We start from the raw sequence: 27468 nt of genomic DNA on the forward strand, positions 1-27468 counted from the left end.
CTGGGGGATCGTGAGTTGTAGTCCCTCCTTAGGCACAAACTCAGCTGGATGACCTTGGGCCATTCACAGTCTCTCAGCCCTAGAAAAAAGACAATGGCAAATCACTTCAGAAAATATTCTCAAGAAAACTGCACAGACATGTCTAGGAAGTCACTAGGAGTCAACACTGACTTGAAGGTTAAAAACAAATGCCTCTTATCAGTAGACCTACTAATCTACCTTCTAGGTTCAACTCACTGGAGTTGAATCTAGGATTAAAAGCCTAATGCTGGACAAAAGAAGAAGGGGATGACAGAGAATGAGGTGGCTGGATGGAGTCACCGAAGCAATAGGTGTGAACTTAAATGGACTCCAGAGGATGGTTGAGGACAGGAAGGCCTGGAGGAATGTTGTCCATGGGGTCGCGATGGGTCGGACATGACTTCACAACTAACAACAACAAAGGTTCAACTATTAACTTGGATAATACCCTTCCCTTTCTTTAACCCAAATGGAATGGAATCCTTGTTGATTTTGCCTTTTCCCATTTTCCCAATTCCGTTTCTATTTTTGTGGGGTGATTCCCAATCTGTTATTTTCCTTAATGGACAACAATGATCATGTTGCTGCATAGGCAATAATCTAGACATTTGACAGATTTCAGCAGTGTATGAGAGATGTGAAATTGGCAGCCTGAGGAACGGATGTGTCACACACAGCCATGCCAGCCCCAGGTCTGTGAAGGGAAAAAACATCATGCTGCAAGTTTGACACCCGGTGTCAAACACACACACACAAGGCAACAGGACTTGTTGATGTGGTGGGTGGTGTTGCCACTTACCACATCATTCCAAAACCCCTAACCAAACATCTAACCACTGAAACATCTAACCACCATTGCAAAAAAAAAAACACCTAGTTGGCAATACTACCCACCACAATTCACAAGACTTGCAAGGTCAGCAAGGTTTGGCAACTAAACCTGGATGTGGATGAGGCTATGGTTTCCTGAAGATGTGATTTTACTCTTCACTTGCATTCCAACAACTGAAGCTGTCACGATAGTGAAAAAATAACTGCTATAAGATAGCACCTTAGGCAACAGAACCAATCTTAGCCCAGATCACATATGTACCGTGCTGGACCTCTGTCTGACCATTACCTATTTTAAATACAATGAAGTTTCTATACATAATATCAAGGCTGTGCCATAGATTCATCTCTGTCCGCCATGGTGGCCAGTCGCTACATGGAAGAGGTAGAAACCAAAGCCCTACACTAAACTCCACCTACTCACTGGTATAGGTTTGTGTGGCTGATGTTTAGGTCAAGGTTAAAACACAGGAATTGAAACCCTTCATCAAACACATCAACTCTGTGGACAGCTACATCAACTTCAAATGGTAAGAAGTTAAGGAAAATAGTCTGGCCTTCCTGAACTGTGCAGTACACATTAAGGAAGACAGAAGCCTTAACATTGAAGTTTACAGAAAGCCCCCACCCCACAGGTCAATATTTACTTTTTGATTCTCACCACCCATTGGAGTACAAAGTGGGAGTGATCAGAACCCTACACCACTGGGTTGAAGTCCTGCCTACCAGTAAAGATGGAAAGAAAAGAGAATTAAAACACATCAAGAAGCCCTCAGAACGTGTGGCTATCCCAACTGGGCCTTCATCAAATAAAGAAAAGAAAGCATACACACCCACATATACGTACACACACACAGAGAGCAGGAACTCCTCCCTAACAAACAAAGAAAAGAGCAATAAATGAAGCAAAATTGTCATTCCATATGTTGCAGGAATATCTCAGGAGGCTTTCCAGTCAACACAACATATATGCACACTTGAAATCCAAGAATACACTGAGGCAAAAGCTTGTCCACCCCAAGCATAAAACACCCAGACACAAACTGAGCAATGTGATATATACACAGTACAGTGCAGTGAGACATATGCAGATCTGTACATCAGAGAAACAAGACAGCCACTTCACAAACCCATGACACAAAATAGGAGAACAAATCCATCAGGACAAGACTTAGCAGTCCATCTGCTTTTGGAGACAGCAATGTCCACATTCTGGACAGAGAGGACCAATAGTTTGAAAGAGGGGTCAAAGAGGCCATCTACATTAAAACTGGACATCCCTCTCTCAACAGAGGGGGGGTGATAGCACACCACCCCATCTCCTGTTTACAACAAAGTCTTTTCAGCAGTTCCACATCCATTTGCACTATTCATAGGTAGGGCACTGATAAACTTCCAAATGGCCTCATCAACTCTCAGAAAAAGGGCTAATGATCAGATTACTGCAAGGAATATTAATCCTTCCATTCCCCACCATTCAATCAGAACCGAAGAAGCTTCTTGGATGAGAAGTGAAACATCTTCAAGGAAAAATAAAGAAGCCAAGTTGACTCTTGAAAAAAGCACATTTTTCATGACTTGGATGGCTGAGAATCTCCATAGACTGTACACACACACACACACACACACACACACACACACACACACACACACACACACACAGAGTCTTTCTGCATCATTTCCCTGTATTTAATAATGCATTATTGATTCTTTCTGCATGTTTCAAATAGTGATCATGTCAGTGACGTGACAAAATAATTGCTGCAAACTCAGCAAGTTTGCAATGAAAAATGCAGATCATGTCAGCCTTCTCACAGGGTGGAGAGAAAAAGGTATTAAATGAAATACAATATAAAATGAGGTGCAGCAAAGGAACAATTGCTTAAACCATTTTACATGGCCTTAAGATTTAATGGGATATTTACAGATCAAATAAGGCTGAAAAGCATCAGGTACAGTCATATGTGTTCAAGGAAAAACTGCATTGCAACATGTATAATAAATGAAGTATTGTTTTTCCTACCCATTTCCTCCTGGGAAGCAGCCAAAGCCTCATTTGGTAGATTAGGAGAAGAACTTTATATTCAGAATATAGCAAATATGATTTTTATCAGAAATTGATTGCGATCAAAAGTCTCATGCATCAGGCTGTAACAGTTACAGGTTGCTCTTGAATTATAACCACAAATGAGTCCAACATTTCTGTTACTAAGTGAGAAAGTTGTTATGAAAACTTTTGCAACCTTTTTTGCCACAGTCGTTAAATGAATTACTGCAATTGTTAAGTTAGCAACACGGTTGTTAAGCGAATCTGGCTCCTCTACCGACTTTCCTTGTCAGTAGGTTGCAAAAGGAGATCACTTGATTGCAGGGCACTGCAACCGTCATAAATATGAGTCAGTTGCCAAGTGCATTTTGATCACATGATCATGGGGATGCTGCTGTGGTCATGAAAAACAGTCACAAGTTACCTTTTTCAGCGTCATTGCAACTTTGAACAGTCACTAAATGAACTGCTGTAAATTGAGGACTATCTGTATATTCCCATCTGCATCCTGTACTTGAGGGCACAATGACTAGCTGAATTTGCTGACTTCTGAGAAAACAAAGTCAATGGAGAAGCCAGGTTGACTTAAGAGCCACGTTAACAAACTTAACAAATGTAATGATTCATTTAAACTAAGGCAAGAAAAGTGGGAAAATGGGGCAAACTCACTTAACAAATGTTTTACTTAGCAACATAAATTTTGTGCTCAATTGTGGTCATAACTCAAGGACTACCTGTATTTAAATGGCATTTCAACCTATGCCCTTCACTAGAATTCCTCACACTAGAAGAGACAGAGAAAGCAAAAAAAAAAGGGGGGGGGGAATCATTTTTTCACTGTATCGTTCTAGGGAAAATTCTATCTACTTTGGACAAACATGCAAAATGGCTTCTCATCACAGTGGTTACCTAAGTCAACATTGGCTTTTCTAAAACATAAATCCTCTAGACAACTCTATTATTACCTCTTGCAGGAAGTGGTAGCATTGTATAGTCCTCTAGCTATTTCTCAACTTGCCCCAGGCTGTTTTGTGCTGATAGAGAAAGATCAGAAACTAGATATGCAGGTGAGTGTACAGTGCTTTGAATATTTCAACAACACAGCTTGGTTACTTGCAAAGTAATCTGCCGATTGCAGTTTGATTTGGTTTGGTTTTTCATTTTCACAAATTTAAGATGCTTGTGCTTGTGAAAGTGCTACCACGAAGTGGCTGCGATTTCCTCTACAGTAAGCTACATGTATCTTATCATGGATAGCATATATAATAATTTAGAGCAGGGTTGTCAAACTCAAGTTCATTGAGGGCCACATCAGGATTGTGCTTGACCACAAGCCGGGCATGGCCAGCTTGATGTCACTCATGTCGGGGGAGCCTGTGGGGGCCTGAAAGTTCTACAAGTGAAAACGGGCTCCTGGGCTCTGTTTTCAGCAGGGACAGCTTTCTGCAACCCTCTGCCAGTGAAAACGGAGCATGCAGCCCTTGTGAGTTTCATTTTTTCTGGCAGAGGCACCATTGTTTCGAGGGAGGTCCCGTGGGCCAGATCTAAGCATCCCACAGGCCAGATCCAGCTTCCAAGCCTTGAGTTTGACATCCCTGATTTAGAGCATGCTCATAACCTACAAGAGGCATGGCACTGCCCTTTCTAGGAGATACAAACAATGATATTACAGGGGGGAAAGGCAGAAAGAAAATTGAAGTGCTGGTTTCTTACTTGGTTTCAGTTCAGTTTTGTCATGGATTGGTAAAGAATTTCTCTTTCCCGATCCATAAGGAAGTGGGGTGAATTAGATGTCTTCTGCCCGAGGCTTCTTCCAACTGCCCTGCATTAAGAGTTTAGAGCAGGTTGAGGGAGGAATAAGAATAAGGAATCTATTAAGTTCACCACTGACACTTGGGGTTATGTATAAGTTTGCATTCTTCACAGGCAGTAAATGTGATTCTTGAGCCAGCCACAAAACAAGGAGACAATGATAGGTAGATAGACAGGCAGGCAGCAGGCAGGCAGGCAGGCAGGCAGGCAGGCAGGCAGGCAGGCAGGCAGGCAGACAGGCAGATGATGGAATTCTTTATTGGCCAAGTGTGATTGGACACACAAGGAATTTGCACATGGCACATACATAGTAATATAATCACACATAGGCTATGACTTATGCATTTGCATCAGGTGTTTAAAAACATGGTTTCAAAACTCCTAGGTAGTGCTATTTTAGAATGCAATTGTTATAAAAACAGGTAGTTCTCAACTTACCACAATAATTGAGCTCATAATTACAGTCATAAGTCCTTGTAGTCATTGTGGTCATAGGGCAAGAGATTATATGACCAGACCCAATTTTTCAATCTTTCTTGTTGCAGTTGTTAAGTGAAAGCCACAGTCATTAAATGAATCCAGTTTTCCCAGGGAGCCAAAAACTGAAAATAAACACTAGAGACTGGCATAAAACATTGCAAATTATGGTCAAAGGACCCCAGGAGCTACAAAGTGCCATAGAGGTATGCCAATTGCCAAATATCCAAATGTAATCATGTGACCATGGAGGGGGGGGCACTGTACCATCAAAACCAGGTTGTAAGTAGTCCTTACAACCATCCTATCTTTTAACAATCATTAAGTAGTTCCTAGCTTTTCTTACATCCCTATTCTAAATGCTGTGAATGCAATTCTGCAAAATTACTTTTCACCATTTTCTATTATTCATTTTTCTGATTTTCTCCCTCCAAAAGTAATTGGTATGTTGGAGTCTCTGATTCTAGTTGACTCTTGACATCACCGAATGCTTTCAAAAAAGAGATTGGACAGCCATTTGTCTGTAATAGTATCTGGTCTCTTGCTTGAATAATGGATTGAACTCCAAGCAGTGGTGGGAGTCAGCCAGTTCATACCTATTCAGGAGAACCGGTTGTTAACTAGCTATGCAATTTGGAGAACTGGTTGTTGGAAGAAATTTGTTTTTATTTTTTTCCACTTTACAGGGCTAATCCTGTAAGGAAGGCAGGAAGGGAAGATTCTGGTGTTGTTTCTAGCCTAATCTTTATTTGCCCTGCTGACAGAAACTGCCTCTTCGGTTAACCGTGATTACATTGCAACAGCTAAGGCAAAGCGCCCAGTGATGTGAGTGTCATTGAGTTGGCCACACCCAGCAAATCACATGACCACTGAGCCACACCTATGCAGCTGGTCATTAGGGCAGAGAACCGGTTGTTTCATTATTTGAATCCCACCACTGACTCTAAGGTTCCTTCCAACTCTGTTATTCTATGTTCTATGCTCTAAGTCCTGGACATGTGGCCTTGTTTTACATTTTATTTTCAGGTCATCTAACTTTACTTTTGTCTTACTGATCCTTCACTGAAGCTATTCCATCTGGATGATAAGCTGAATTTCAGTTTCTAGAAGAATAGATTTCAAGCAAAAGATAATTGGAACTGGGTAAAATGTTAAAAAGGTAAAATGTATATAGTTATGCAGTATTGCATATTGGTTTAGGACATGTGTATACCTCTTGTACCCACAATATTGAATATGACTCTGCAACATATAGAAAACTTTTATTTTGACATGTACATTAAATTTCATAATTTTCTTCGGTGGGAAAAGCCTACAATGGAAAATCACTGAACTTCATAGGACAGGATTAGACAACTTTTAACTAAAACCATGTTCCTAATGTCCCTTCATGTTTCAGATATGCTGAAAAGTTGAGGCCCTGTCAGTCTGAAAATGTCATTGCATTCCAGACATGCCTTCTTCCGCCTCAAAAAAAAATATTAAAATGTTTCTCAGCCAAAAATGTTTGCCCATCCCTGTACAGGAAGAATTCCACCCTCAGCAAATTATGATGACTGTAAGACCTGATTTGTAAATTTTCTGCTTCTTGACTGTTCCATTTATTTGTAGAAGGCTTCAAGTTGAATACTCTAGCGGGGGGATTGTAAAAATTATGGACTGAAATATCAAGAGAATGCCAGATTTGAAAATGAATAGCAATGGGTTTTGGTTATCTTTATAATATGATGTTATTATGCAACCTAGGATGGATGGGTGGCTGGAAGGATGGATAAATAGATATCAGAATATTCATACCAATGATCGTTGACTTTTGGTATTCTTTTATTTGAGGATCTCCACTTCCCATTTACCCCTTTTAAAGGACCCACCTATGAAAAATATCCCAGCTATAAGAGGAAAAAGCAGAGAAAACCAGATTAAGGGTTGGAAATATTTTAGAGTTTCACACAGTTATTGCTTTGAATTTTTCTGGGTTCAGAACCTGACTTCAAAAAATGAATAGAATAGAATGGACATATGGAGCAAATGAGTCTTGCCTCAAATGTCTCTTGAAGCAGCTTTTGGAATGTTGCCTCCCAACACCCACCCCCCAAAAACCAATGGTGGGATGAATACTAATCAACAATAGTATTGATTAGTATTCAACAGTAACAAAATCATAGAGGTGGGAATTAATATTACTTTTTAAAATGCTTGTTGTGGACTGGATATCTTTTAACAAATTTGTTTACCTTTAAAAACCATAGTGCCTTTCTAGCAGACTTCTTACAGAAACACTTCTAAAATTTCTTTAGAGTTTCCTGAATGAGCAAATGGCTATGTAATGTGTAATCACATAGTGGCTCCAGAATGCACTAGGGATATAGGGAGTTAAACAAAGCTGCAATAGCTTTCTTAGCTCTTTGTATATTCTAGGAAAAGAAAGCACAACATTCACCTTCTCCATTGGATCTGGTGAATATTTCTTCAGATATCTTTTAATCAAAATTAAAGAAAACTTGAATATGAAAACTGAAGCAATGAAGCAAATTTTTGAAGATCATAACTTCCCTAAAGGGAAGTTCTTCCCATGTACTTTTTTGTTTGTTTGCTTGCTTGTTTGCTGTCCCCCCCCCCCCCCCAGGGACAGTTTTCTATTCAACAAAGATGCCTATGTCAAACTTCAAAGAGTGGTAAATACCTGTGGAGCAAACAAGAAAGAGGCCAAGCCATTTGTATTTGCAAAATCAAGCCCAAAGAGGATTTTTATTATGATGAGCAATACAGTATGAGAATTGACTAAGATGAGTCAGGCAAAGCTGGAAAGGGATCACTGTGAAGAAAGTAGCCAAGCCGAGGCATACTTCTGCAAAAAGAGATTTTTGTCGCGGTGCTGAAATTGCTTGGTCTTAAAGGAAGGAAGCCATCCAATAGGTGAGTGCACTTTTCAGGAGATTCAGAAGTTTCCAGAACGCACTTTGCTGGTGACGCCGCTGCCACCACTGCTGTAGCTGCCGCCACTGACGACACCACCACCACCGCTGCCACCACTACTGTAGGTGATTGTACCTCCTCCTCCATAGGATGCTGTTGTAAAGACAGAAAGCCAATGTTAATAAATAGTAGAAGGCCTCTATCTCGCGCATACCGCAATGAAAGTTGCCCATGGCCATTCCCATTCTGTCTTTGAGATGTTTCCCGTTCCCAAAACAAGGTGTTTCAGTTCAGAAAGAACAATTTCCTACTGATAGTTAATAGTCCAATGGTATAATCCTGTGTTTGTGTGTGGGTACCCTGAATTGTGCTTATTCCTTTAACCAAGATGAATACCAACCATTTTGTGCAAATGCAACTGCTAACTCTGCCTGATTTATTTTACAATGTTGTATGAATGAAGTCATAGTAATCTATGGATCATTTTTACTTGTCTTCTAAGTACGAAAAACTACTTGGAATTAATGAGATGTAAGATTGTCAAAGAGTGTACTCTAAATCTTGACACATTTTTATGACTTCAGTGAGAGCCCTGAGTGTTTCACAATACATCAGCAAGGAAGCAGCACAATTTTACTTTAAGACATTTTGCATTGTTGTGAACCCTTCATTCAAGAACCTAAGTAATTAGAATAGGCTCCTGCGAAGATGCCAAGTAGTTCCAATGCAACTTCCAAGGAAAGTTTCACCCAGACTATAGTCAATGTGAAGCACTCCTTTGAATCTTTCTATCACCCAAACATTTCTGACTTTAACTTAAGTTTTTCTTACCATCTTTTGGAGACCAACCTGGGAGTCTGTAAAGGAAAAAAGAAGAAACAGGATACTTAGTTGTGATGGAATAGGACAAAGGCAGGCCTGGATTAGTCACTAAACAAAATAAGTATGTACTTAGGGCACTAACCAAGGAAAAGGGGACAGCATAGATTTCTCCTCCCCACAGCTATTATGCCAGTAATATTTTGACAGCCACATTTAATGTAAAACTGAACTAGTTTTTAGTTGTAGTTTTATTGAGTCTTAATGTCTTGTCAGTTAAACAACAGAAAGGCTGAAGAGCACTATTATTGGGCTTTGTCTAGAACAGTTGGCCTCAAACTGGCCTTGAGTTAAGAGCTCTATTCACCTAGGAACTTCTGGCTTTAGGAATAAGCTGTGAAGGGTTGTTGAGATTGTTAACCTTGTAACCTGCTAATCTTTCTGACATTCTAAACAGCATGGTAAATGGATAGGGTTTCTTTTTAGTTTGTCAGTTTGTCAGATTCCTTTTAGATTGTCAATAAGTTTGTGTTGACTCCTGGTGATTGCCTGGACTGTTTCTGGGTAATATTTTCAGAATTGATTTGCCCTTGCCTTCTTCCTAGGGATGAGATAAATGGATTGGTCCAAGATTCCACAGGTGGCTTTGTGCTTAACACCAAACTAGAACTCATGGTCCCACTGTTTCTAGCCTTCAACCAAACACCAAACTAGCTTGTTATTCTATTAATATACTGTATCTATATTTTAAAAGTTTATTAACTGAAGCAGATTCTTCATACTGCAGTCCTCAGCACTGTTTATCATGATTATTTTGAATTAAATCCAGAACTGAATGAAACTTATTGAAAGGGGACCAGTGGTATACAGTGTCAACTGAAGTGGAAATCTCTCAAAAACTAACTTTTACCACACAAAAACAAGCTCTAAATAACAAAATAGATACCCCAAGCCAGATAGATATTTATATGTGAATTTTTAAAATTTGTTTTTTCACAGCTATTTGTATCCAAGGAACATGTGAAGCAGCTAAAAAAAAGGGATAGCAAAATCCAGTTCAAGAGGGCATTGGGATTCTGAATTCATACTATATAAATGTGCATTTGTTATTGTTGCAGAATAAAGATGAAACCTACACACTAGAACTTTTAGAAAATAAAAAAGTTTTTCTAAACCCCAGCCCTCCCTAGGTTCAGAAAGGCAAGCTGGCACTTTCTTTTACCTATGTTAAAGATTTTTTGATTGATTGATTATTTTATCTTTTATATATGCCAACAATGGCAGTCTTTCAGCTGTTTGCAAGCAAGTTCTAAACTCTTTGAAAAAGAATCTATTCTCCAAGTTATGTAAATTTTATGTGAATAAGGTATAATTTACTGGTATTAACTAATATTCTGGAAAAAAATGTCTGCTTTCAATAGTTGCTTTATCTTTTATAGTTTTATATAGGGTTACACATTACATTTTCAATTTTATTTGGATAAATAATTGTCTAGGAAAGGAATTCAAGAAGGCATTTCTCTCAAGTGCATTATTAGCGGCAGACTAAGATAATAGTCTCTCTAGTCAACCAAGTTGAGCTATTGAAAACTTCACTAAATTCAAGAAATATTTTTACATTACTAAGTTGTTTTCATTGTGAATAAATTACATACTTTGAGTCTTGACCCTCCAACAGGTTTCGGTAAGTGGCAATCTCTTGTTCCAGACGTGTTTTGATATCCATGAGCATCCTGTATTCATGATTCTGGCGCTCCATGTCAGATCTTAACTCAGCCAGCTGTTCTTCTACATTGCTGATCAGGTTCTGGATTTGTGCTAGCTGAGCACAATACCGTGCTTCTGTCTCTGCTAAATTGCTTTCCAAGCCAGCTTTCTAATAAGAAAGAAACATAAGAAGATCTAGCAATCTGAACCAACACTGAATTGCAAAATCTGATCTCCATCACAAAGCAGCTGGATCCCAGCTCTAAGGTTGAATAATACTGTTGATACCAGTAGGAATCTGAAATGGGGATGGATAGTACTACTGTATCTTGCATTGTTGCAATTATTTCCATCTAACCAGGAATCCTTTAAACACTAGTGGTTTTTTTTAATGGACAGATATCTTTACAAGATGATAAATCTTGCAATTTCACTGTCCCTCAATTTTTTTAAACCTACCAAATTTCTTTCAATTTCCTGTTTTTCCATTAGGATCATCCCATTTCTGTACTGACTTGAGATGTGTATGCATTTTTAGCATATTTATCCTAACATTGTTACATTATTTCAGGAATATAAGTGTTTTTTATATACACCATTTTAAATTTTGCATTGTAAAATTCAAAGAATTGTGAATTTCAAACAATTGTTTATTGTTTCAAACAATTGTTTATTGTTTCAAACAATTGTTTATTGTTTCAAACAATTGTTTATTGTTTCAAACAATTGTTTATTGTTTTAGTTCCAAACAATAATTTTTTTAACTTATTGTTTGGAAATGAAAAGCTACAAGCTACAAAAATACTTCTTAATCTGATTTATTCTCATTTAAAATTTGAGCAAAACAGCATACCATGCTAAGCTGTGATTGCAGCTCAATCTCCAAACTCTGTATGGTACGTCTTATTTCTGAAATCTCACTCTTGCTTGTCTGTAGTTGTTCAGTGTGGGTAGCAACTTCACGATTCAGTTCTTCGGTCTAGGTGTAGGAAGAATTAAAAACAAATAAAATATGCTGAGTAATGTTGCAAGACTTTGGTTAGTAAATGTCTAATTAATTCCTAGTAGATCAAATGTACATAATTAGGAATATTCACAGACTTGCAGTACATTCTGAAACATGTTTGTACAGGGATATAAAAATACGTTCATTCCTTACATGTTACATTGAAGCTGTAATCCAACAAAATATCTGGAATCCTATGTAAAAAGGGATATCCTGAATTTCCTCATTACTTCTACTTTTTAAAAAAAATTGCAGGAAAAAAGGAGAGGGAATAATGCTCTGTATTTTTTATTAGTAGCATGAAGAACCTTTTTAATGAAAATCCCATAATGTGAAAAAACAAACAATATCTGGAAAGACAGTGTACCTTGGTAAAGAACCAGGCCTCAGCATCTCTGCGATTCTTCTCAGCCATTTGTTCATATTGTTCTCTCATGTCAGCCAAAATTTTGGTGAGATCAACTCCAGGTGCCGCATCCATCTCAACATTGACTTTTCCAGTTAGCTGAGTACTGAATTCTTTCATTAACTTTGGAAGGGGGGAAAAAAGGCAGACAATTAGTTTTCTCTCCAAAGAGTACCTCTTTCTTGTTATCTGCAAACAGCAGTTGTGTTGCTGAAGGCTTTAATGCTTAGAGTAATTTTTTGATGAGCAACAGCAACAAACCCCCTTGATTGTTGTTCTACACACTTTTGTTAGGCTTAAAAACCAACTAGTATTTCTAGTAGCCACCAAGAGCTGGTTTCCTAGTTCTAGTTTTATAGAAAGAAACAATATTCAATTTCCTGCCCCTCGGTTTTTCTCAGGGAAGAGATTTTTTTGTGGAGAGAAACAACAGGCAGGCTGTACATTTATGTAGATGCTAGTTTCCAACAGCCTCTTCCAGCAATCCACCTAGTTACCATCTTACCAGATGGAACCTGGTACCATTTGGAAATGGCATAACCTTTATTTATATAAAGATGACTAATCTTTAGCTCAGTGCAACCTCTAGAGTGTCATCCCAGGATTCTCCCAAAATTGTTATTTTACTGACTGTGTTAAATCAATAATTTGAAAATATCAATCAGATTTCATTTCTGCTTTAATTCCTATCCTATATTTTGGTCTAAACTTTTTTTATATAGAAGTCATAAAGCAATTAGAGTCCACCGATGGATGGTGATGGATAATTTTATATTGTCTTCTCAATGTGTCTGCCTTGGTCTTCTCCATTTTCCTTTCCACATTACTCACCTCATCATGGTTCTTCTTCAGGTAGGCCAGATCTTCCTTCTTCTCTTCAATTTGCATTTCCATATCAGATTTAAACAGAGTTAGTTCATCCAGGACTCTGCGCAGACCATTGATGTCACTCTCAACACCCTGGCGGAGATGCAGCTCATTCTCATATCTGAGAACACACCAGGAAAAAGGTTCAAGAATTCCAAATAGGAACAAAACACCTTGTAATTAAATAGTCTTTCATAAGTTTTGCTATCTCTATGTATTGAAACATACAACCTTTCAAGCATTTTTTCAATTTTTTTCTCCATTCCTTCACTTTTTTCCTTTAAGGAGTCACATACCTACTTTACAAAATACAGTATTATATTTGAGGACCTAGTCAGTGTGACTCCATTTTGAAGATTGTTCAGCAGTTAAAACTTGGATAACATGCTTAGCAGACATACAAATCACCTCCCATTTGACCCATTAAGATGAAATAGCTTCAACTACCATTTAAGTTATTAAATTTGCATCATAAATATAACTCAGCATATGCACGCTATATGCAGATTAGCATTTCTATCTGTACTCTTTCCCCCTTATTTTTGACAGTGGATGAGAAGCTATCTTACTTTTATTCTGTTTATCTTTAAGCTCATCCAGACTCATTAATTGCTACATATCTTAGGTTTGAGGGCCAATATTCTTTTCAAGGGCCCCTCCATGCTTAACTAGCCATTCCCATCTTGCCATTTTTCTTTGCTGTTCTTGCTGTACTTTTTTCACACAACTGACAATGAGCAAGCCTTTTCTCTCCTTTTCTGCTTATCCATCATTGTTTGCTCAAGGCTAGTATCTATTCCAGCCCTGGATAAAACTAACTAATAGAGTCATAGACTTGTATATAGTTTTAATGGGGGTATGGTTCACTTTTATCTGAAAATTTACATTATCTTTTTCTTCCTTTCTTCAGCTTAGAAAGAGTCTTGGGGGAATAGAAAAACAAACAGCAAAAAACTCACTTCAGTCTGAAGTCATCAGCAGCCAGTCTAGCATTATCAATCTCCAAAATAATCCTAGAATTATCAATTGTATGGTCATGAATCTACCAAAGAAGAGAGAAGACAAAGGGGGGGGGGGGGAGAGAAACATGAATATAGGAAGAATTTTTAGTCCTTGAAAATACTTTGGTTTAGTCATTAAAACATGTGGAGAGCAATTTGTATACACTTTCTCCTTTAATTGTCTAGTGTAAGAGGCCACTAGATGACTTTGGACAGGATGCTCAGAAGCTGTTAAGACAGCAAAAAGTGTTGAAAAAAGTGTTAAACCATGATTCCCTGGGTTATAAGGCAGAGGGCAGATAAAACATCAGCAGACTTGCAAGAATCTGTTATTATGCAGCCAGTTTCATGATCTGAACTATTCCAAGGAATACCAGTCAGCCTTCATGGATAACTGAAAGTTTTAGGATGATGTAATTTGGTTTTGCAATGCATTATGGAATTGCCCAGAAATCATATTCAATCAGCCAGTAGAAGCTATATTTTCTTTGCTCCCATCATCATTACTATATGAAGTCTTTTATAACAACTATCTGCCAACTTTTTATTGACATACAGCTAAGATTTAGTTCTTAAAAAGTTCATTTTACTGTACCAATATATTTACATAAACAAGTCAATCCTATATACTAAAATAAAATAAAAAATAGAAAAGCATGTTTGGGATAATCTATACTGAGGAACTGACTGGAATATTCCTCAGCATCAATTCCAAATATACATATTGGATAGGATTCTCCTCTTGGTAAGAACAAGCAATCTTTTAGGTAACCTTGAGATGTATTATGCTATAATTACCTGCTACTGCAGCTTAGTTAATATAAATATATTATCTAAATATGTCCTTCCTGGCTGGTAAAAGTCATCTCTTATAAATATTTTACATTGATTTTTTTACATATAGTTTATTACATATTTATGCTAGATATCTATAATGGTCTTGGTCCTATAAAAAAATTTCTTGGATCTAGAAGATAAATGTTTGGTTTCTACGTTAAAATGTAATATATAATGGAGCAGAATGAAATAACATTTTAAAGACAAATATGAATTATGTGAATTACATATCAACATTTCATGCTTCAGCTACCCTACTATAACAAAGTGATATGAAAAAGATCAGAGGTTTCTATCCTTTAGATCAGTGTTTAAGCTATCTGGACTTCAACTCCCAGAATTCTTCACAAATTCTTAGCATTTTGATTCTAAAGAAGTCAGTAAAAAAATAGGGATATTCATGTTTATTTCTAGTGGATTTATTATACCCAATATTGCCCAGTTCTCTCTTTTCTAAATGGAAAGAACATGTCATAGAAATAGTGATTGAAGATGAATGATATATATGCATGCAAAGATCTTTGATTGATCAATTTTTTTAAAAAAATCACAATCTGAAATCATTAAGTGTTATAATTCAAAATATGAGAATAATGCACTTTAAAATAAGGGATAAAAGTACAGAAGAGGAGGAGGAGGAGGAGGAGGAGGAGGAGGAAGAGGAAGAGGAGGAGGAGGAGGAAACTTTCAAACTTGATCTGTTAACCTCAATTAAATTCCTTGTTCAGGATCCTACCTTGTCACGGAGTTCCGAAATTATCTTGTAATAATGGCTGTAGTCCTTGGTTGGGCTAGTGGGTGCCTGCTTTAGATGCCAGTCTCGGATCTTGATCTCTAACTCAGTGTTAGCCTCCTCTAGGGCTCGCACCTTATCCAGGTAATTTGCCAAGCGGTCATTGAGATTTTGCATGGTGATCTTCTCATTTCCAGTCAGAAGGCCTCCATCACCACCACCAACACCACCACCACCACCACCACCACAAATTGCAAAGTCAAGACCACCACCATAGCCTCCACCAGATCCACCACCAAAGCAACCTCCGTAGGCAAGACCACCACCGGAGCCATATCCAATACCACCTCCTAAGCCACTTCCATATCCATAACCGCCTCCATATCCTGAACCAGATGAGACATACCTAGCTGAAGAGGCAGATAGACGGCCACCAGCTCCCCCATGGATACTGGATGGTCCATGGCGGACAGCAGCAACACGGCAAGAACCACCACCACCACCGCCACCACCACCATGAGAAGAAGAGGAGCTTTGATAATAGTATGACATCGTGGAAAAAAGTTCAGAGGCAAGACTGTTACTCGGCTTGGTCTAGCGTGAAGAAGCTAGCATCTCCAGTGTTGCCAGGCTCCATTTATAGTCCTCAGAGGGTGTGCTCTGTTGCATTACCCAATGCATAGTCTGCCAAGACACACCCTGATGGGAGAGGCTTAGTGGAGTAATCTTCTTGCTTTGAAATGTAACAGTTCCAACTCAGATGGGCTGTATGTATGTGTACTTCTGTAGCCAGCAAAATGAAATATTTCATCCAGGAGAGCCTGGCTTATTTTTCTCTGGATGCTGGGGCACTTTCATGGTGGTTACATTTCTTTAAACATTTGAACAGAGTGGGGGAATAGAGGCTTCTCAACTCTGTTCTTCATTAGCTAAAAAGCCATGGGTAAATGATTGAAGTGCAGTGTTCAAAATAAAAAGCGAGGTTCCTTTCTCAGAGGATCCTATTTCATGCAGTTCTCTCTTTTCCAAGCAAAATATTTAGAAATTGGTTAATTGAACGTGTCCATCCTTGCCATTCCTTCCCACAGGGTTCACTTATTGTTCTTTCTACTCAGGACTGCCAGGCACAGCTCTCTAGGGACGTCCTGAGCAAAGAAACTGCACTGAAAATGGTCAGGCTGACAGTCCATCACTGACCCTCCTACCTTCTTGTTCCTTTCATGTCCTCTCTATCTTTTCTCTCCAAAGCATATGAGAATGATACATTGGAGTTGACATTAAAAGAATAGCGGATGTGTGTGCAAAGCAGTCATATTTTAAAAACTAAAGGGAGTGTAGAGAGTAAAATACAAGAATGTGCGATCCATTTAGGTTTCTCATGCCTTTTGATTTTTTCTTCTACATTCTCCTTGCTAATAACATATTAAATATTTCCTCAATGGATAAGTGAAGGAAGATCCTTGCCCAGATCCTAGACTGAAATGAAAGTATTCATGGAATCTAGGAAAAAAAAGGTGTTTTTTGCCATCATGGATTGTTGGCACAGCTGAACAATGGCTAACAGCCCCTCTACCAAGACTCTCTACACATGCTCTAGCTCTGTGTCATGTTCTCCACAAATACTTTGTAAAATTTGTCCTTGCTATTTTTCTCCCATCACTACACTTATCTGCCTTTCATTTCATTTATTATTCATTTAAGAACAAGGTGTTAAGGAGGCTGTCTAGGTCTGTCATTCCTAATCTCCTTTATACCCCCACAAACAAGCATCATGAAACCTCATGCACATACAAACACAGAGAGTAACACATCACAGGGGTTTTGCTATATCCTTATATATACTATATAAAAATGTAAAATGTGGAGCTGCTGTAAAAAGCATTGTGAAGTTTCTTTATTATATCTTTGATGCAAAACAACGAAGAAGAATTGATATGTATGTAGGCATGCACAGAAAATGCCCTGCAGTGTGTTAATGGGGATGCTCCTATTTGTATTGTATTTTGAAGTCTGGATGGCCTTTCTTGAAGATCCTATGCTGTCAAAATTCTTGCATTTTCCCACAAGGATAAACTAGCATTCCTCCTTAATCCAAAATCCATACTTTATAGTTATTCCCATATTCAACTTGAGAGGTTCATGTACATGGACTCTGTTGATAGAAAGAATAAAGGGCCCGTGCAAAAGTGATCTTGAGAAAGCTTTGTGAGATCAATTCTTGCACTGATTGGAATAAAGTGTTCTTTGGATGTGTAAAAAAGTACACGGCTTCAATCCTAGGCAGGCTGACCTAAAAACAATAGTGAATGAAATATGCAGATCACTTGGCTGAATGCTTGCCTTTGAGAAATTTTCTTTAAACTTTTCTTTGAGCATGTGCTGAGTAATTTTCCTTCCTCTTTAAAAAATTTTTTATCAAGAACTTTGAAACTTTATGATTCTGAATTATCTTAGTCTCCTTTACCATTGTCCCATTTTAATTATTTATAAATTAAACTCTGATATTAATGTTAGTATTGGGCAGGGATGTTTGTAAATGTTTTCTCTTGTGACAATAAATTATCTTTCTTATGAATCTACTTGCAATTGCACTTTGCATAGATAGAGAGTGTGACAAAATTTAGGGAGTTTTCCTCTTAATCAAGAGCTGTATATGCTGGCCAAGCAGTGTTTCTTAATAACAGGAGTGAAGATTGAATTGCACATATGTGTTCCTGGCAGCCGAAAGAAAAGATGGAAGTGCTGGGTCCTAAAACTGGGAACTTAAGCTCAGACTTTCTTTCTTAGGAACTGGTTTGGATCCAACAGCTTCTCTGTGTGATGGGAAAAGTCGTCCCTGTAGCCTCAGAAAGAAGTTACAGTATTGCATTGTCAGGTTGGAAAAAAACATGCTTCAAATGGAGATTGGCTTTCAGCCATGGAATATCAGCAGATGTGCCAGGGGAATGATTGATATTTGCAAGCATCTTGCCAGATCTATGTATCACTACAGATTTGGAACTGGAAGAAGCAAGTTTAGACAAGCCGTGGATAATTATGAAAAAAAATTCCAAGAGGTTTATTGGGTGTGATTAATGGTTAATCCTAAACTCCATTTTATTGCTAGCCAATTCTTCATTAATGGTAATTCTGTTGTTTGGCCTATTTTGAAACCAGCTAAGACTATTGTGTCTGGATTCACGCATCCATTATTTAATGAAAAAAATACAGTTGCTTGGATATATCAACATACTGAGCCATAAACTATCATTTACAAACTACACTTTGTGTTTTCAAAATACACCAAGCAAAAAGATTATCCACCAAAAAGATTTTGCCTGTATCATATTATGTTTATTTTTTTTTAATGTTTTACTTTATTTTATTTTTTTTATTTTGTTGTCTCTTGCTTCTCTCCTGTTCCACCAAATGGATTAGGATAATCAATTGATGTTAAGAATTACTGCTGTAAATTTATATATCCACACCATAATCACAAGGATACTGCCCCAATTGATAATATCTGCACCAGGCAACAAAATATTTCCCCATGAGATTTTAACATTAGCTGTGGCAAAAAAAAGAACAAAAGTCACAAAATCAAATAACTTATTAAAAAAAAATACTTGACAGATGAACCGGTCTATGTGTTAGTCAGATTGCATTGGAACTGAGAAAATGTATGAAATAAGGATAAATATGACATATGACTAGATTGTGGGTCAATGAGATGGAAAAATTGTCTTTCATAAGGTGATTATGTAAAATGCATAGAGAAAAGTAAAGAATCTTGAATACCAGGAAGCAAATCCTGTGCTTTCCATATTTGTTTGTAATATCATAAACACAAATTTTGAAATTATTATGCTTAAAAATTGAGGCTGAGTCCATCTTTCATAACACAGGTCTGTGGCAGTGGTGGGATATGACCACTACGCCTTGATATGGGCATACCTTGCCTGCTGGGTACGGTGCTTCAGTGGGCCCACCTGCTCTCCTTACCTCTATTTGAGCCGACCAGGGCATTTGCGCACACACATGGGGCATACGGCCCCAGCGCAATGCTCTGCCAAGCAGCTGGAGCATCACGGGCGGTGGGTACGCATGTGTGTGCTGTGTGCGTGCACGTGGTGGACGCCCAGCCCCATTGCAGCTTACTGGTTGCAATGGGAGCTGGAACTCACCATTGGTCTGTGGATATGCGGGACTACAATTTTCATTTTTCAAAGCCATCATATCTAGCCAAGGTGATATTTTGTCCAGTTAGCAGGCATGACTAAAGAGAATAGTTTATGATGTTTCTATCTAACAAAAAGTTAAAAGTGAATTCTCCATGATAGTTCTTGCTCCCTTTGAAGACGGGGCATTCCTTGAGGAGACAGAAATTCCTTTGGTTCAATAATTCCAGAAAGTATGTGTGTGTTTGTGTCTGTGTGTCTGTCTGTGCATATTTATTTTATTTATTAAATTTACATGCCGCCCATCTCACCATGAAGTGACTCTGGACAGCTTACAAACACATTTATGTGTGTAAAGTTAAACTATTACTCTGGACAATTTACCATTTTGCAGTACACTATTTTTTTCATGATTGACAATCGTGATTGACAATTGACAGAATCGTGTCAATATTTAACTTCATCCTAAACTGATCATTAGTGCTACATTCAGAAGGCAGTCTTCTATTGAAAGAATAATCTTACTTGGTTCAAAGTTTAAGCACCTTTAGAAGATGGGAAAACCAGAAATACTCAAAATCCCATCAGATGTCAGCATTTGGGCAGCAGACCAAAGTATCTTGTATATAAAGTATAGCATTGCTTCCCGGGAATGCCTTAAAACATATCCATTAACAAGTATACACTTCAATTTAAAACCGGATTCTCTTTTCTCTTCCTCTTTGATTTCTTTAAAAACAAAACAATAGCAGCAATAATGAATGTTCTTAGCCCTGAAGGAATGAGAAAACACGCTGTTGTTTTTGCTGCAGAAGATTAAATGGGCAACTCCATCAATGCCTTTTTGACATATACAGTAGCTGTCCACTTTGCATCAAATTGATGAAAATGGATAATTTACAATGCAACTTAACTTTCTTCAAGAGCTGACCTGCTGTTGAATCTCCACCTCTTTGAGAGCTGCACGGGGCATAAATAAAGCAAAATGTTTTCTCAGTGGCAGTTTCTATTCTTTGGAAGATTTTTCCACTGGAGGAGCAGGTAGCAGTCAGTTTAACCTTATTTCAGCTCTACATGAAGTTAGTTTGAGGGATTCAAGACAGGAAATAAGATATAGCACAATCTGTCTTCCAATAGAAAGGAATGGGTGAACACCATAAAGGCATGGACTGCTCCTGGTTCTACTTAATAGTAGAACTGAATTAAGCTGTGGTTTGTTGAAGAATAATTGAAGAATAAGCATTCATTAAAAATGATGAAAATTACCATTAAACGAAAATTATTCTTGGTCTGTAATGTAATATACAGTTTAGGTTGTGCAGGGGATCAGAATTTAATATCTCTTTGCCTCTTTGTGTATTACAATATTGTCAGAATGACACAACTCATAACTTAGCCCCAATACATTGTTTTCAGATTTCATTGCTTAATTTTATGTTCAGCTTCTCTATGTCTGACAGCTAATAGATTGTGACACCAGAAATTTAATCTATACCTAAATATATTTTGCTTTCATTTTAATCAGTTCAGAATTACTCAGTCTCTTAATTATGACATCAGTGTCTCATATTCTGTTGTGTAACTTTTGTTGGGTGGTGAAAATTTGATTTGTTGATTGCCTGGCTGGTTTGAAAAATGACTATTATAAAAGAATCCCCACCTCTATTTGAATGAATACTACTAATACGAATTATAAGAAACTTCTTTCAGCATTCTATCAATGTTTCTAAGACCTTTGATCCTTGGAGCACCAGAATAGTTCAAACCGTGTGCAGATTGAAATTGGAAACAATATTTATTGTTCCATTCAAAATGTCCAATACTTACAGTTCAGTCTTCCCAGTCTGATGTTTCAAAATATGTTGAATGATAGATTCTATTATTCTTGGAACTGTGATTTTTTAAAAATAAAAGTACTCCAAAAGTGAAAACGAGGTTATAAAATTATAATCATTCAAAATAATGACATTTGTAACCTAACTGAAAGTTATTACATCAGAAAAGGCAGATGAATTTTTCTCCCAGCCTTGAAAAGAATGGCCACTAAACTTTAAGTCATGGATATTTACTTCCAATATCCCATTTTCCTCTTTATCACAGGTTGGACTGAATTTGCTAAGAATAATTTTGCTCCTAGGATGCTAGTTCAGGGTAGGAGAGGCAGTCCATGGTCTAATAGAGCAGTTGCTTTCAACTGAGTAGGGAGTTAAGCAAACTACCATGTGGGATCTATGTCTTGCAGAGGAGAGGCAAGACTTCAAAGTTAGTCACTAATAGGTCTATGCAAACCATTCTGAATTTGGTCTAGGATGCTGTCTGTGAGTTACTTGAAACAAACAAAAAAAAATCCATCATTTGTATAGGTTATCTTCCCTCACATGAACCTCAGTCGTGGAGTGGTTAGAGTGCAGTTCTGTAGGCTATCTCTGCTGCCTGCAATTTGGCAGTTCAAATCTCACTAGGCTCAAGATTGACTCAGCCTTCCATCCTTCTGAGATGGGTAAAATGAGGACTCAGATTGTTGGGGGCAATATGCTGACTTTGTAAACTGCTTAGAGAGGGCTGTAAAGCCCTATAGGGCAGTATATAAAATGTTATTGCTATTGCTTTGTGCATTATTGATTATTTTGGGAAGAAATGATTAAATTATTATTATGTGGTTAATCTTTGGTGAGATTCTCAGCCTTTGGGGCTGGTTGGTAGCTCAACAGCTTGAGTCCTAACCAACCGAATTTTCCACTTAGGCTTCCTCTTCTTGCTTCTTTGGGTTCTCAGTGGATTTTTGTATCTTCGCTTTCATGGCATTAGTTTGTAGTGCTTGTTCTTGAGCAGCCTGTATTAAACCTTCTGTTTCTTTCTTGATAGTTCCCATCCTAAGCCATGTCCATGTCAAGTTGTCATCACATTTTCTTTCAATGTTTTTCAAGTGCTGTCTATGCAAAGCTTTGGTTTTCCATCTATTTAATCTGTCATCCAGCTGTTTTTCCTTATATTCTGCCTTTGTTTCTGTTGTTTTTATGCTGCAGTAATTTCTGTTGTTTTCACAGCCTGCAGTAATTTTTCTGTACTTTGTTCACATAATCATTCAAACTTCATTTTTCTTCTTCTACAGTTTGATGGGTTTGCAATAGCCCCCTGCCCTCTATTTTTCTTGGCAGGTACAGCCTGTCAATGTCACTTCATGGATGTAAAGCATGGTACATATTCAAAAGTTTGCATGTTTTCCGGTCCAAGTTTTCCAGTTCAGCCAGAGTCCAGTTGATGATTCCAGCTGAGTAGCGTATCACTGGAACTGCCCATGTATTAATGGCTTGAATTATGTTTCCAGCATTCAACTTTGATTTTAATATTTTGCAGACCCTCCTGATGTATTCCTTTTGTGTTGACTCTTTGACTTTTCCATTCAAGATGTTATCTGCTTCCAATATGCCTAGGTACTTGTAACCATCATCCTTTGCTAATGCTTTCACTATATTTCCATTTCCCAGTTCTATTCCTTCTGTTTGTTTCATTTTTCCTCACTACATGGATAATATAGCACATTTTTCAAGTCCAAAATTCATTTTGATGTCACTACTGAACAGTTCAATTGTGTTGAGTATTGATTTAAGTTCAGTGGGGCTTTCTGCATACATTTTTAAGTCATCCACGTATAGTAGAAGGTTTATCTTGCCATGTGGGATTGAGATTTTGTATCCCATTTTTGTGTTTCGTAGGATTATTGTCAGTGGAATTAATGCAATGTTGAACAGTAGTGGTGAAGTGAATCCCCTTGGAAGATTCCTCATCTGATGTTGACTTCACCAATGTTCTCCCCATTTGTTGTTAGAACTGTTTTCCACTTTTGCATATTTGCTTTCAAAAATGTACAGATATTTTTACTGATTCAAAGTTTTCCAGACAGGTGTTAATCCAGCTATGGGGTAATGAGTCAAATGCCTTCTTGTAATCAATCCATGCCATATTTAAATGTGTTTTTCTTCGTTTTGCATTTTTTTAGTACCATTTTGTCTATGAGCAGCTGATCTTTTGTTCTTCTTGATTTTTTTATAATTTCCTTTTTGTTCTACTGGATACAAACTGTTTTCCATCAGATGATTGAATACTGAATTTGCCAGTATCCTTGTAAAAAGTTTGAACGTTGTTGGCAGACAAGTAATTGGGTGAGAGTTGCTTGGTTCTGTGCCTTTTTCTGGATCTTTCATTATCAAGTATGTTCGGCTGGCTGTTAACCATTCTTCACTTGTTGTATTTTGAAGAATGGTTAACAGCTGGCCGATCATCATCATCATCATCATCATCATCATCATCATCATCATCATCATCAAGTGGTTAATCTTTGGTGAGATTCACAGCCTTTGGAGCTGGTTGGTAGCTCAACAGCTCGAGTCTTAACCAAGGACTAGGAACTGTTAAGGTAACATCAGAGGATATAAGCTGTTCCAAGTAGGGTGCTTTTTTATAGAATCAGAATGTTCAAGTCTGATAAATTTAAAATTTCCAAATAGCCTGGTAGCCCTTTGGGTATTGCTCCAAGGGCTCCAATTACAATCTGCATGCAGATCCAAGCAGTGCGGCCTTTTGCATTTGACTGATTGTGATTTTGTCAATTTTTAACTGTTTTAAATGTAATTCCAGTGCTTTTGGAATAGCATCCAGTGTGCCGATTACCACTGGAATTACCATTGATGGTTTCTGCCGTAATCGTTGAATTTCGATTTTTAAGTCCTGGTATTTTGCGATTTTTTCATATTCCTTCTCATCGATCCTGCTATCACCTGGTATTGCAATGTCTATGATTGTAACCTTGTTTTTCTCAACCAGTGTGATGTCTGGTGTATTATGCGCCAGTATTTTGTCCGTTTGTATGTGAAAATCCCACAAGATCTTGACCATCTGATTTTCGGTGACTTTTTCAAGCTGATGTTCCCACCAGTTTGTTGCTGTTTTAATATGATAATTTTTGCATAAATTCCAATGGATCATTTGTGCTATTGAATTGTGCCGCAATTTATAATCAGTCTGCAGAATTTTTTTACAGCAGCTAAGTATGTGATCAACAGTTTCATCAGCTTCTTTGCAAAATCTGCATTTGGCATCATCAGAGGATTTTTCTATTTTGGCCTTAATGCATTTGTGCGGATAGTTTGTTCTTGCACAGCCAGGATTAGTGACTCTGTTTCTTTCTTTAATGTACCTGCTGTTAACCATAACCAAGTTTTTTCACTGTCCACTTTATCTTTTATTTTTTCCAGAAATTGGCCATGCAATGCTTTGTTCTGCCAACTCCCCATTCTTGATTTTATCACATCTTTTCTGAATTCTTGTTTCGTCTGTTGGGCCTTCAGTAGATTTTTGTTCTTTACTTTGATTAATAGATGTTCTTGACTTTCTTTTAAATAATCAGCCAGTGCATGTTTTTCTTCTTCAACTATCTGCTTCACTTGTAGTAATCCTCTGCCACCTGATTTTTGGGGCAGATATAGTCTATCAGTATCACCACGTGGATGTAAACTGTAGTGCATTGTTATTAGTTTCCTGGTTTTTCGGTCCAAAATGTCCAAATCAGCTTGTGTCCAGTTAACTATACCAGCTGTGTATCTTATAATTAGTATTGCACAGGTATTTATGGCCTTGATTTTATTTCCACCATTCAATTTATATTTCAAAATTTTCCTAACTCTGTTCGTGTACTCTCTCCTGACAATAGTTTTCATTTCTCCATGATTGATGTTATCCAACTGCAGAATGCCTAAGTATTTGTAGGCTTCATTTCCGCTGCATTTAATTAGTTGGCCATTGGGCATTTCAATTCCCTCACACGTAGTGTGATTTTGCCCCTTTTTATGGATACAGTGGCTCATTTTTCCATGCCAAACTGCATTGAAATATCGGTGCTGAATACTCGGACTGTGTTTGTCAGTGATTGGATTTCTATTTCTGACTTTCCATAGAGTTTCAAACCATCCATATATAATAAATGAGAATTTTTTTCAGCTTCTGTTATTACTATTATTATTATTACTATTATTATTATTGTTATTATTATTATTGATTTAAACTTCTATTTGATTCACAGTCAGGGCCTGGTAAAAACTTAACAGTTCAAGTGATCCACTGTTTCATCTTTCTCATTGCATAAGCAACATTTGCTGTTGTTACTGTTGTTGAATTTTCCTCCTCCTCTTCCTCTTTCTTTCATTCATTCTTCTTCTTTTTCTTCTTCTCCTCCTCCTCCTTCTTTTAGTAGTAGTAGTAGCAATATACATGTAATCAAATGAAACTTTTATATAGTTTTCTCCAATATGCATATTTAATATGAACGTTCCTCAAGCATATGTATTTTTGTGAGAGAAAAATCTGGAGCTGAGGAGGTACCACTTTGCTCTGTGATAGATTTATTTTTAGGAATACTGTATGTGTTATTTTGTTTGAAAATAAATATGTGACAGTTTTTTTTTACATTGCTAGCTACTGAAAAGGAAAGGGTGAAAGGATTGGAGATAAGAAAATCTAGGGCTAATTAAATGACATTGAACTGTTCTCTCTTTTGCATGTGTAAGAAGTACAGTATTTTTAGTAAGCACTAATAAAGTTGCCACACTCTTTTTGACTTCTATACAGAATGCTTAGTTTTTTTCCAGGGTTTCTGTTGTTTGTCACTGTTCACTGTATTGTTACCTTTACAGTAGATGTAATCCCTGTCTCCATTCTCCCCATATCTTTTTTTAACACTGTCTAGATTTTATTTCACAGTACATTGTGACATATTTCAGGTAAGTAGATATGCTACAGCATGATTTCACTGTTGCTAGGTGATTGTCCAGGTTTTGCTGACATTGTTTTAAAATAATTTTATTTCCTAACTTTGATCAGCCATGTAAACAACGTTCTTGGTTTCATTCATAATTTTGACATAGATCAACTTTTGACCTTGCAAAACTGGCCTAAATTCTTCTTTTCATTGATGGAGTTTTATGAGGTTTGGAGAAGAGAGGAAAAGCAGGATTTGGCTTGTTCTGACACTCAGCCCTCAGATTGTTTTTTAGTGCCAAGGGACAGCCCTGGGACATATGAAATGATTAATCAAGGAAAAGCTCTCACGGTAGGGATGGGCAATTCTGTCAATTTTGCCTGATTTCTCAGCTATGAGCCTCAGGTCTTGTTGGTTATTTTGTTTAAGAGGACAAAATATAATATTATTCTTGTCCACATAGTCCTGCCCTTTTCTAAAGGTGCATTGACAAAGAATATGTGAGCATTTTTCTTAATATGGATCCTTCTTGAAAGCAATGTTTAAACAAGAAAATGCATTTTGAACTGTTATGGGTTCTAATGTAGGTGTCTCCTTTCTGGTATGTTGCCTGGAGATATATACAGGGGTAGCGGTGGCTTAGTGGCTAAGACGCTGAGCTTGTTGATCAGAAAGGCTGGCAGTTTGGCAATTCGAATCCCTAGCGCCGCGTAATGGAGTGAGCTCTCATTACTTATCCCAGCTTTTGCCAACCTAGCAGTTTGAAAGCATGTAAAAATGCAAGTAGAAAAAATAGGAACCACCTTTAGTGGGAAGGTAACAGCGTTCCATGTGTCTTCAATGTTTAGTCATGACGGCCATGTGACCAGGGAGACGTCTTTGGACAGCGCTGGCTCTTCAGCTTTGAAACGGAGATGAACACTACCCCCTACAGTTGGGAATGACCAGCACATATGTGCAAGGGGAACCTTTGCCTTTACCTGGGTATATACATTCACAATATACAGTACATGACATAGTGTTTTGGAAGTATGGATGGAGATGTGCTGAGGCATCCAGGTTTCTACTGGAAATATT

General features: G+C 37.6%; 1 protein-coding gene across 1 annotated transcript; it reads right to left on the reverse strand.

Annotated features, from left to right (window-relative positions):
* Window positions 1–7902: 7902 nt before the first annotated feature.
* LOC106548845 (keratin, type I cytoskeletal 19) lies at window positions 7903–16086 on the reverse strand. Its single transcript, XM_014066331.2, has 8 exons — window positions 15484–16086; window positions 13869–13951; window positions 12874–13030; window positions 12004–12165; window positions 11484–11609; window positions 10579–10799; window positions 8936–8961; window positions 7903–8257 (listed from the first exon to the last, which is right to left on the reverse strand). Exons 1-8 carry the CDS (start codon window positions 16030–16032, stop codon window positions 8127–8129), a joined length of 1455 nt encoding a protein of 484 aa, XP_013921806.2. The 5' UTR covers window positions 16033–16086; the 3' UTR covers window positions 7903–8126.
* Window positions 16087–27468: the final 11382 nt, after the last annotated feature.

This window comes from Thamnophis sirtalis, unplaced genomic scaffold, assembly GCF_051295495.1.
Source record: "Thamnophis sirtalis isolate CommonGarterSnake01/CBP01778 unplaced genomic scaffold, rThaSir2_p1.2 scaffold_4, whole genome shotgun sequence".
Lineage (NCBI taxonomy): Eukaryota > Metazoa > Chordata > Lepidosauria > Squamata > Natricidae > Thamnophis > Thamnophis sirtalis.

Excerpts from the sequence above, each read along its gene's own strand:
- LOC106548845 (XM_014066331.2), bottom strand. The coding sequence starts at position 16,032 with ATGTCATACTATTATCAAAGCTCCTCTTCTTCTCATGGTGGTGGTGGC. Across the intron at positions 11,610-12,003 it reads AGGCCTGGTTCTTTACCAAG|ACCGAAGAACTGAATCGTGA; the intron begins GTACACTGTCTT and ends TCCTACACCTAG. Across the intron at positions 8,258-8,935 it reads AGGTTGGTCTCCAAAAGATG|CATCCTATGGAGGAGGAGGT; the intron begins GTAAGAAAAACT and ends TCTTTACAACAG.